This window comes from Eucyclogobius newberryi, unplaced genomic scaffold (genome assembly GCF_026437365.1).
Source record: "Eucyclogobius newberryi isolate DKJ021-1_F unplaced genomic scaffold, fEucNew1.0.hap1 SCAF_21, whole genome shotgun sequence".
Lineage (NCBI taxonomy): Eukaryota > Metazoa > Chordata > Actinopteri > Gobiiformes > Gobiidae > Eucyclogobius > Eucyclogobius newberryi.
Genome location: NW_027315846.1, coordinates 2,897,023 through 2,909,423, shown reverse-complemented (window position 1 = coordinate 2,909,423; position 12,401 = coordinate 2,897,023). Strand labels below are relative to the sequence as shown.

General features: G+C 44.8%; 1 protein-coding gene across 2 annotated transcripts; it reads left to right on the top strand.

Annotated features, from left to right (window-relative positions):
* The first annotated feature begins 649 nt into the window (after nucleotides 1–649).
* Nucleotides 650–6,695, top strand: LOC140371076 (class I histocompatibility antigen, F10 alpha chain-like). 2 transcript variants are annotated; one of them, XM_072458366.1, is made up of 7 exons: nucleotides 650–918; nucleotides 1,052–1,327; nucleotides 2,146–2,460; nucleotides 4,328–4,423; nucleotides 4,503–4,520; nucleotides 5,267–5,299; nucleotides 5,848–6,695. In XM_072458366.1, the coding sequence occupies exons 1-7, from the start codon at nucleotides 795–797 to the stop codon at nucleotides 5,880–5,882; spliced, it is 897 nt and encodes a 298-aa protein (XP_072314467.1). In that variant the 5' UTR covers nucleotides 650–794; the 3' UTR covers nucleotides 5,883–6,695. The 2 variants fall into 2 exon arrangements, with proteins under 2 accessions (XP_072314467.1, XP_072314468.1); XM_072458367.1 differs by having other exon boundaries at nucleotides 651–918; nucleotides 2,146–2,442.
* The last annotated feature ends 5,706 nt before the right edge of the window (nucleotides 6,696–12,401 follow it).

The following is a 12,401-nucleotide window of genomic DNA, read 5'->3' as shown; positions in this document are numbered from 1 at the left end:
GAGTGTATGATCTAGTGCTGATCATCGTGGACGTCGTTGTCTAATGGCAGTTGGCCCCGCTCTCAGGGAACGAGCAGATGGCGCACGCGCACTGCCACATTATGGCAGAATCAGAAAAGGTTTAATGTCATTTGTCAATGAAGAGAATTCACAGACATAAGAACTTGTCCTGGTGATTCGGTGCAACACAAACAACAAAACATTGAACACTGAATACAAAATGCCATGATATGTACATAATATAGGGTACAACTAAAAATAAGCTTTATGTACACAAAATGTACAGTTGAGTTACAGATGTAGAACGTGAACAGTGAGAGATAAAATGATGGTTAAAGTGTTTAAGAAGTGTTCATGAGTCCAGTAACAGAGGAAAGAAACTGTTCTTGTGGAGGAGGTTCTGCTCCAGATGGATGGAAGTATTTTCTTGATTATTATTGAATAATTAGATGTATTAATACATCTAATCAACTTTGAAAGAACATTAAAGTTAAGGAGCAAAAGCAGCGTTTGATTCATTTAAAGCAGAAAATTATAAAACCTACATTTGTTATTATTTGTTGTTATTGAAAAATCTATGTTCTTTTGTGATGTGTAAGATTAGTTTAATTCTGTATTTTCAACTAAAATGACAATGTTTCTCTTTCGCAGTGACTCACTCTCTGAAGTATTTTCAAACTTTTTCAAATGGTGTGAAAAACTTCCCAGAATACATTTCTGCTGGTTATGTGGATGGGCTCCAGATCGATCATTATGACAGTGACACAAAAAGAGCAGAGCCTAAACAGGAGTGGATGAAGAAGATCACAGAGGACGACCCTCAGTACTGGAAGAAAGAGACTCGGATCGGTTTAATTAATTATCATTTGTTCAAAGACAACACTGAAATAGTAAAACGCCGCCTCAACCAGACTGAAGGTTTGTCTGATTTCACTTTTTACTCCTCATCTTAGGAAGTTTCCTGTTTTATTAAACATATTGTATTAACATTAGTTTTATCAGTACAGTATTATATGATAAAAATCATCTTAAACCCTCTCTTTTGTTTCAGGCTCTCACATTCACCAGAAGATGTCCGGCTGTGAATGGAACGATGAGACTAATGAGATAAATGGATATTATCAGTTTGGTTTTGATGGAGACGACTTTATCACCTTTGACCTGGAGACTGAGACTTTTGTGGCTCCGAGACCAGAAGCTTTCATCACTAAACACAAGTGGGAGAAGAATGGAGAAGTTTATCGAGTGAAACACTACATCATCCACCAGTGTGTCCAGTATCTGAAGAAACATGTGCGAAATGGCCAGAGCGTTCTCCTGAGGAAAGGTGACATGTTACAAACATCAACTTAAACAAAACAACTGCTTTGACAGGTTAAATAGAACAATCTATATGTTTATCATGGTTAAAACTGTCATTTAAAATAGTGTTTTATTACAAACACATTCAACATCAATGTTTTCTAAATTCTAGATGTTATCGTTGAATGTTTGAGCTGCAGTTTAGAAGTGATATAAATATAATAATGTTGTAAAAGTTGTTTTGGAGTTTTGCAAAATTAAGTATGTTTCAAATAACAAGGATAAACAGAAAATAGATCTGATCATATTTATTGAAAGTGTTATGTTAATATTAAAAAAGATTTAAAAAGTGACATTTTTTACTTTTATCATTTATTTATTGTGCAATATTTGAACCTCTACCAAGATTTTTCTGAATACATTTTTAGACACTTATTATTGTTAGAAAACTGAGAGGTTTTTTAAAATCAATGTTACCAACTCTTTTCAGTTTATTATTTACCTGATAAAAAAAGTAATCAATGGAAGTAGAAAAGAGCAATATAAAAGTTTGGATAAAACTAAGCTGGGATTAACCTCATGTTTTTGAAGCGTAAATAACATTTTGAGGCTAGAAAACAACATCCTTTGTAAAAATAAATATAAAGCAAATTAACTGACCCTGACAATTCGACACAAAATAAAGACTTAAAACCATGTTTGGATCTGAAGTCTGTTACTGTGTTTAGGGCTTCTTCATTTCACCTGCACTGAGCTTTTGAAGACTGATGATAATACTTTGAACTTGAGCATTAAAAACCAGGTGAACTCTGTGATTGAGCCTGTGTCTTGTGCCTGCTCCAGAGCTCCCCCTGGTGTCCTTCCTGCAGAAGTCTCCCTCGGCCCCCGTCACCTGCCACGCCACAGGCTTCTACCCCGACAGAGCTATGCTGTTCTGGACCAAAGACGGAGACGAGCTGCACGAGGACGTGGCCCCCGGGGAGATACTGCCCAACCACGACGGGACTTTCCAGATGAGTGTGGACCTGGACGTGTCCTCTGTCCCACCTGAGGACTGGGGCCGCTACAAGTGCATATTTCAGATGTCCGGAGTGGAAGACATCCCCAACACGCTGCACCCGGACAAGATCAGGACCAACGGTGTCAACGGTGTCAACGGTGAGCACTTTAATGTCACTCACAGTGAGGTCAGGGCATTAATCACATCTGTGTCTTTTTAATCTCCTGTAGCGTTTGAGGATCTTTGTTTTCAGCAGCTTCAGTTTGTTCTACAAATCATACATTTTTTCTGCCTTTCTTTTTTATTATAATTTTTACATATTGTGGTCCATTAATAGTTCCTTTGACCAGAACAAATCTGCCATCTTTATCTTTGTGTTCAAAACTCTGATCAACATACAACACACAAACATATGAACTACAACAACTGAACACAATAGAACAAACAAAATGTAGAAAAAGAGCTCATGCCAGAGCCCACAGACCGATCCAATAAGAGATCAGAGGGAGGAGGGATGATCATCCTCTGGGTAAAAAAGGCTCTCCTTTTTTACTTGGACATTCTCAAACCAATGTTGGAACACACTGGCCCACATTGGTCAGATACTCACACGTCTCCAGTAAAGTTGTAACAATCTGCTCCTCAGAGCCCCAGTCACCATTATCTGTTTAGGGTGAAATAGTGATGCCCAATGCTTTTGTGCCTGTTTACGCTGACCATAATGTTAGGAAATGTATAACTTATAACATAAAATGTTCACGTCCAAAATCTTGCGTTGTGGCCTCGTGCCTTTTACTTTAACCAAACATAAATCAAAGTCACATGTAACACAACTGATAACTTAAGTCTACAGTTTTGAGGGTCCCAAACCTTCACGGCGTTCCCGGAGATGAGTCATTAAATCCAAATATGAAAACATATTCCATCAAGCCGGGTAATTCACATGGAAAAAGTCTTATCAAATGTCTTGTTAATATGATCCAGGCGTGCTGCACTCTCAGGTGCGCGCTTCCACCTGCCCGTGCGAGCGCGTTCTCCGCCGCTAAATAAACGCCTGTATCCGAATTGGCAGCAAGGTTCGCTACGCGGGTTTCGCCCCGGTGGTCCTCACAGTCCGGTTCCACTGACTTTAGTCTCACGGGGAGTTTAGGCGGCCGCCGCTCGTCTCTCACGATCCGGCCCGAGCGGTGCCAAATTCCCAAAACGGAGGCTCCACCCCCACCTGTAGTAACTGTTGGCGTGCTCGTTTATGAAAGAAAGGGCAAGAATCAAAAAGAGTTAGAATGAATGAAATGTTTAACAATATGTGTACATGTACAATAATAATACAAATAAACAGAGCGCTTACCTAAAATGTCATACCTAAAAAATGTCAAATCCAGTCTTTAGGTGGCAAATGCCAACTCCTCTTCTGCTGTAGTGAATCTTTTTATTTTTCCATTCACATTGACCCTCAGTGTATTCCACGTTCTTCTCTCTCAGGCCGAGCTTCACCGGATCAAAAGCTTTATGTTTCTTGACCACTTGTGCTGTAGTAGTTGTTAAAGAAAGAGACCTGGGGTTTGGATGATCCAAATTGTCCCGCGGTGAGACGTCTGGATGCAGCCATGACACGCTATTTATCACTGAAGTTGTTTCTTCAGTGATAAAGGGTCTTGGACGCTGGTTCGGAGCTGGTTTGGCTCCAGAGAGCCAGCTTTTGTTGGAAGTTTGAGATTGAGGATCTAGGTCTGCATTAACTTGACCACATCTTTACCTTCAGTGTCTCTGGAATGCAGTCTGCATATCACATCTGTGCTCTCGGTTCTCCAGGTCGTCCAATTCTGCCACTTTGGTTTGTAAAGACGGGTTATTTCCACGGGTACGACCGCAGACAGACACGGTCGCAAATGTTTTATTCTTTTGACAACTTTAACTTTAACAATCTTTTCCCATCAAATCATAACAAATAAATGTGTTGTGTCTAGATATTTAAGTCTGCATTTCAGTAGTTTTATAGTTTGATCTTGTTCTTTATTTTAACAGCCAAGAAGCTCACAGGCCTCTTCGCAGGTGTAGTGACACTTGTTGGTGTAGCTCTTTTGGTCGTTGTCGGATTTGCTGTGTACAAATGGCGCAAAGGTAAGATGAAATGTAATTTATATTAAAATGTTTTTAAAATAAAGAATAAAACTTAACATTTTACTGTCTTCTTTTTCAGCCAAGTCTGTCCCACCTCGTAAGTAACACATTTTAACGTCTTTTACTGCTCAGTGGTCCCTCGCTATAACGCGCTTCACATTCCGCTGCCTCCCAGTTTCACAGACTTTTTTCATTGCGCTTTATTTTTTCCAGCACATTATTTTCTGCGTCCTGATTGGCTAAGAGACTGTAGACTATTGTCAATCAATCCCCTCCATACCGTGTCTCTTGTACAGTAGCTACAGAATGCGTTCAGCTTGCCAGATTCATGGCTTGCAGTTTGACTGAAATGCTGTATGTCTAAGTTTTCGCTCACCCACGATGTCGACGAAGCGTTCTGCACCGCTCTTCGCCCTTCGCCTGTGTACATTATCGTTGTAAGCAGGCGAAGAGCGCTTTACATGGAGGAAAAGCGATTGTTTGTGCTAAGTAGCTCACTAGTGCGTTCCCCAAAGCATCCTCACGACGCATGTGAGGGAATGTTAACGCCTGTCTGAGAAAAGTGTATAAAGTGTGTAGTGGGGGGTTTTGCAACCTTAAAACACTTATAATTGTAAAAAAAATAATAATAATGCTGACTACTTTGTGGATTTTGCTTAGTGCAGTTTATTTTTAGAATGTAACTCCTGCGATAAAATCAACTTCAAGACACTTCATGAAAATAACAGATGCTTTCATTAAGAGATCATTTGTATTTCACAACAGTTGTTATATTAATGTGCCTCATCTGTATTTATGACTGAATGGATCAATGTAACTGTGAAATGTTCATCTTCATTTCAGCTCCAGATGAAGCAGAAAGACCCACTGTTCAAGGTGAGAAAATATAACTTCACTTTGATCTGCTTTGAGTGACAGAAGAGCTGATGCTGTGATTAGATCAGGGTTTTAGAGTTTAATCTTAACCTTTGAAATGCAAAAGGAGAAACCTGTATAAATGTACACACAGAGGCCATCACACTTTTAATTAACTTGTAACCATAAACTTGTTACACTTTTTTACTGAACCCAATTCTAGCTTTTAAAACATGAATATGACAAAACAGGTCCTTTTGATGTGAGTGTGTTCATGGGTTTACACTGTTCACTCTCCAACACTGAAGAGGATCATTATTGTAAAGTAGTTGTGCAATATTCTAGTTGTACATTGAGACTATTTTAACATTATGAGTCAAATAAAGGTTGAAGAATTGTGACTGAACGTGTCTAGAAAGAGAATGTTGTGTGTTTTATTGTTGAAAATCAGAAATAGTTTGACATGTTATTGCAGTCATGTGTTTTAAAGTCTGTTTGAACTGTTTAGTCCGGTAAACGATGAAGAAAATATTCCTCTGATTTTAATAAAGTTATGTTTTGTTTTTCAGAAGTGGAACAACCACTGAATCCTAAACAAGAGTGACACGTGAGACGCTTTGAATGATCTGATGTCAAGAAATTACACATGAATCAATGCTATTCTTTAACAGTCAGAGAACATAATTCAACTTAGAATATTAAACGACACAGAAACGTCAGTCTTTGCATGGCTTGCAAGGAAGAGGAAGGCTTAGCCAAGTCAAGCTGTTGTAAGCAACCTGAACCACTTTCCAAATTCACTCTTAGTGTTCGTCCCTCTTACAAGTCTTTTATTAGAATTTCACACATAATAGGCGGGTCACTTTTCTCATTGGTCAGCTCCACATCAAGCATTTTACTTTTACAACTGTCTCTGGTATTGTCTTTAAAGATAAGAGCTTTGGGGGATGTTTACCTATTCTCGTTCCTGGGGACAATATGGCAATATCTTCACACATGTCATTAGAAATACATGGCGTTTCCTCCTCTTGGGCTAATGATGCAGATAACATTTAACACAGAAATATAATCATATATTTACATTTTATCACATCTGAAGAGACGAGCATTTAGATCCATAATATTTTTGGGGGTTTTCCAGTTTTAGCATTAGCTTGTTTGAGAGTGAAACATCAGCGTGAACATTTAATCTGCCGCAATTTTTGTATTATTATTATTTTTTAAATTTGTGATTCACTTTTTTTATTCAGTCCCACTAAAACTTAAAGGAATAATTGAGGATTTTTTGGCGCCAAATCTGCGTCTCATTTCTTGGTGGCGTCGACAGCCGAGTAGTTCTCCCACATGTCAATCATTCCCTGCGTGCTACTGCACACCTGCAGCCTCGTTACCATAGCAGCACGTTTCCCTGGCTGCACATGCGTGGTTGATGTGCCAGTGTGTGTTTAGTGAGTTCCTTCAGTGACAGGACAAAATGACACTGAGAAAGACTGAGTTCGAGCTCAGAAGAGACAGAAATCTGTGGAGACGAGAGATGATGTTTGTGCTAATAAACAAACACACGTGTAGCAGCGGGACTGTTGTGTTCCTCTGCACAGGGTGAGTGTGCGCGTGCACACTTTTCAGAAAGGGACTAACAGTCGCTTGAGTTCTCAAATTGGCAAAAAATCCTCTATTATTCCTTTAAACCAGATCAAGAACAATATATTCATGTGTTAATCATTACAAAAAATTAAATAAATAAAAGTGGCTTTCAGGAGCGACACTGTGACGGAGCTGCCTAAGTCAGCTGACGGCACGCACAACCCCGCACACACCCGCACACAGAACGCGTAAACCGCTTAAACCGGCCGAGATACGCGTTTGTCACAAGCGCATTTACCTTACCTTTCACTCTCCCCATTTCATAACAGTTTTCATCTATTTTGGTAGGATCCCGGCTGCACACTGGGTCCTGCCGAGAGCCCGGCTCCTCACTGTTCACTTCCGCACACGCTCCCGTACCGGTTTACCCCCCCCCCCCCCCCCCCCCCCCCCCCGAGTCCGAAGGTTCGCTAGTCCGAAGGTTTTAAAGGTTCACTAGTCCGAAGGTTTTAAAGGTTCACTAGTCCGAAGGTTTTAAAGGTTCACTAGTCCGAAGGTTTTAAAGGTTCACTAGTCCGAAGGTTTTAAAGGTTCACTAGTCCGAAGGTTTTAAAGGTTCACTAGTCCGAAGGTTCACAAGTCCGAAGGTTCGCTGGTCCGAAGGTTCCTCAGGCTAAAGTGAAGGTGCAGACGGCATCGGGATGTAGTCAGTCTGTAAAATGCGCACGAAGACACGCACTGGGGCTCGTCACGTTTAATGTACCAGCTGCTCACAACTATACACAGCAAGTTGTACTGTGTATATAAAAATAACAAGGGAACATCTCGAATCCTCCGCTTTATGCCTTCATTTGATCATCATGTGCGTGATCTGATCACAGTAGGATTGGTTGTCAAAAAGGTAATTCAGCTGGCCAAGACGGGAGTGTCTTCAGAGCCGCGGCGCGCGGCCGAAACTGCTGGGCTATTTGAGTTAATTCATTCATTAATAATACGATAAGGAGCTCAGGCTGTGCACAGAAACAAGTCGGTTATGGAAAATACATGAGTTTAATCATAAAAAGTGCATCAACACTAGAAAAGTCTTAAAAGCCAGTGTGTGGGGCAAAGGGAGAAGAGGAGAGCCTGCTGCGCCGACACACACCTTCGGACTAGTGAACCTTAAAATTTCGGGGAAATTTCGGACCGTGAATATCCGGACCAGTGAACCTTCGGACTTGTGGGCAGCCACCCCCGTACCGCACACTGATTGGCATTTTATGGTCCCGTTGCGCGCGGTAACAATGATCAGGTGATCATAGGGGATTATTTTTTGGTATTTTGTTATTTGTAGTGGGACCGCCCATTCGGCGAAGGAATGGTGGGGTAATCCATCCATCCATCCATCCATCCATCTTCTGCCGCTTTATCCGGGGCCGGGTCGCGGGGGCAGCAGTCTGAGCAGGGACTCCCAGACTTCCTTCTCCCCAGACACTTCCTCTAACTCCTCCGGGGGGATCCCGAGGCGTTCCCAGGCCAGCCGAGAGACATAGTCTCTCCAGCGTGTCCTGGGTCTTCCCCGGGGCCTCTTCCCGGTGGGACATGCCTGAAACACCTCCCGAGGGAGGCGCCCAGGAGGCATCCGGAACAGATGCCCGAGCCACCTCAGCTGGCTCCTCTCGACGTGGAGGAGCAGCGGCTCTACTCCGAGCTCCCCCCGTGTGGCCGAGCTCCTCACCTTATCTCTAAGGGAGCGCCCAGCCACCCGGCGGAGGAAACTCATTTCGACCGCTTGTATCCGCGATCTTGTTCTTTCGGTCACTACCCAAAGCTCATGACCATAGGTGAGGGTAGGAACGTAGACCGACCGGTAAATAGAGAGCTTTGCCTTTCGGCTCAGCTCCCTCTTTACCACAACGGTCCGATGCAGCGACTGCATCACTGCAGCCGCTGCACCGATCCGCCTGTCGATCTCACGCTCCATCCTTCCCTCACTCGTGAACAAGACCCCGAGATACTTGAACTCCTCCACTTGGGGCAAGGACACCCCACCCACCTGGAGAGGGCAAGCCACCTTTTTCCGGTCGAGAACCATGGCCTCGGATTTGGAGGTGCTGATTCTCATCCCAGCCGCTTCACACTCGGCTGCAAACCGTCCCAGTGCATGTTGCAGGTCCGGGTTTGATGGAGCCATCAGGACAACATCGTCTGCAAACAGCAGAGATGAGATCCTGTGGTCCCCAAACCGGACACCCTCCGACCCCTGACTGCGCCTAGAAATTCTGTCCATAAAAATTATGAACAGAACCGGTGACACAGGGCAGCCCTGGCGGAGTCCAACATGCACTGGGAACAGGTCTGACTTACTGCCGGCAATGCGAACACAGCTCCTGCTCCGGTCATACAGGGACCGGACAGCCCTGAGCAAAGGGCCCCGGACCCCGTACTCCCGGAGCACCCCCCAAAGGACACCCCGAGGGACACGGTCAAAAGCCTTCTCCAGATCCACAAAGCACATGTGGACTGGTTGGGCAAACTCCCATGAACCCTCGAGCACCCGATGGAGGGTATAGAGCTGGTCCAGTGTTCCACGACCGGGACGAAAACCACTCTGCTCCTCCTGAATCCGAGGTTCGACTATCGGTCGGATTCTCCTCTCCAGTACCTTGGAATAGACCTTACCCGGGAGGCTGAGGAGTGTGATCCCTCTGTAGTTGGAACACACCCTCCGGTCCCCCTTCTTGAACAGAGGGACCACCACCCCGGTCTGCCAGTCCAGAGGCACGGTCCCCGAACGCCACGCGATGTTGCAGAGACGTGTCAACCAAGACAGTCCTACAACATCCAGATACTTTAGGTACTCAGGGCGGATCTCATCCACCCCCGGAGCCCTGCCACCGAGGAGTTTGCGGACAACCTCAGTGACTTCAGCTTGGGTGATGGATGAGCCAGCCTCCGAGTCCCCGGTCTCTACTTCCTCTTCAGAAGACGTGACTGAGGGATTAAGGAGATCCTCAAAGTATTCCTTCCACCGTCCGACGACATCCCCAGTCGAGGTCAGCAGGCCTCCACCCGCACCGTAAACGGTGTTTGTGAGACACTGCTTCCCCTTCCTGAGGCGCCGGACGGTTTGCCAGAATTTCTTTGGTGCCGACCGATAGTCCTCCTCCATGGCCTCCCCGAACTCCTCCCAGGCCCGGGTTTTTGCCTCTGCGACAGCACGAGCCGCGGCTCGCTTGGCCTGCCGATACCCGTCGATGACCTCCGGAGACCTACAAGCCAGAGTGGCCTGATAGGCCTCCTTCTTTAGTCTGACGGCATCCCTTACTTCCGGTGTCCACCACCGGGTTCGGGGGTTGCCGCCACGACAGGCACCGGAGACCTTGCGACCACAGCTCCGAGCAGCCGCATCAACAATGGAGGCGGAGAACATGGTCCACTCGGACTCAATGTCCCCAGCCTCCCCCGGGACATGGGAGAAGCTCTCCCGGAGGTGCGAGTTGAATACCCTACTGACAGAGGGCTCCACTAGACGTTCCCAACAGACCCTCACAATGCGCTTGGGTCTGCCAAGTCTGTCCGGCTTCCTCCTCCGCCAGCGGATCCAACTCACCACCAGGTGGTGATCGGTTGACAACTCTGCCCCTCTCTTCACCCGAGTGTCCAAGACACGCGGCCGGAGGTCTGATGACACGACAACTAAGTCGATCATTGACCTCCGGCCTAGGGTGTCCTGGTGCCACGTGCACTGATGGACACCCTTGTGCTTGAACATGGTGTTCGTTATGGACAATCCGTGGCTAGCACAGAAGTCCAATAACTGAACACCGCTCGGGTTCAGATCGGGGAAGCCGTTCTTCCCGATCACCCCTCTCCAGGTGTCACTGTCATTGCCCACGTGGGCGTTGAAGTCCCCCAGTAGAACAACGGAGTCCCCGGTCGGTGCACTGTCCAGTACCCCTCCCAAGGACTCCAAGAAGGCCGGGTACTCTGCACTGCTGTTCGGCCCGTAGGCCGCCACAACAGTGAGAGACCTGTCCCCCACCCGAAGGCGGAGGGACGCGACCCTCTCGTTCACCGGGGTAAACTCCAACACGTGGCGGCTGAGCTGAGGGGCTGGGTGGGGTAATATTTTGTGTTATTTGGGGTATATTTTTATGTATTCATTTGGGGGAAATTGTGTGTAGTATTTTGATTGGCTCATGTATGTTCGTGGGAGGGGCATAGGGGTATTTGAGCAGGGCGGTTTTGGCAGCACCAGCTCTCTGAAAGCGAGAACTTTAAAGCCTGGACGACCAGTGTAAATATACTTTATCCTATTGCTTTAGTTTGAACACTTTGGTGCCCAATAGCACGGGGATTTTTGTTTCCATCCATCCATCCATTTTCTACCGCTTGTTCCCTTTCGGGGTCGCGTGTGACTGGAGCCTATCCCAGTGACTTTGGGCCTTAGGGGGTACACCCTGGACAGTGGCCAACACAGAGACATAGACATTACAGAAATTACATTCACTCTAGGGCCACTTTAGAGTCACCTAACACATGCATGTCTTTGGACGGTGGGAGGAGCCGAAGAACCCGGAGAGAACCCACGGTAACGACATGCAGACTCCACCCAGAGAGATCATGTGATGTTGGTCTGGTTCGGGAATCGAACTCATGATCTCCTTCTTCTTGGGAGGCAACAGCGCTAACCGCCTTTGCCACCGTCCACCCCGGTTTTTCGTTTATGCTTCTTATTTGTTGTTGCACTTAAATAAACCGTCAAAAACTGGATCTTTCTTTTTAAAAACAAGCCCACCACAGACACCTTTAAGAAATTTAAAAGAAAACAGCACAAATCTTGATAAATGTATATGGTAACTATTAATATTTTATCTCATATTGTGTATAGGAATTATGTATTGAATGTTTTATTTGTGTTTTAATATCCTGTGTTTGCTGTTTATTTTGTGTTGTGTTTTAACCTATGAGAAAAAGTCTTTGAACGTGTTCCTCAAATTCACAAATGTAATACAACGCTTAAGTTTTACTGGCTAATGCTACATTAATATCTCTGCCACTCTCTGGAAATTAATCTGTAATTTGAATCAATGAAATCACTGATGGAAACTTATTTGTTTAATTTTGTTTTGAATGAAATTGTGAATTGCACTATTGCACAATGTATTTTTCTGTTACAAATATTAATGTAAAAACTTGGTACTTGGTTACAGCTGGTTAGGGTTAGGGGGATATGGAATACTCAATGTATTTTGGATTTACTTTCAAATAAAAATGACATGTACATTTGATAGTAATAGTGTTTTTTCCACATTTGAGCTCAGTGTTTTGGCTTCTAGTCAATCTTCGCTCAAAAACTGCTTAGTAGCCTCCTTTGGGTGTCCGTTTCTTGACTCACACAAAATCCTCACGAACAAAAACTCACATAGTCCGTGGTGCGTTTATTTCTTATTTCAAAAAGATGCTGCGATGTTCTGCGATGTGCCGATGTGCGCGGTCAAAGACCGTGTCGGTCGCCCTCTGACTTCCATCTCGACCCGTCTCACCTGTTCCCCTT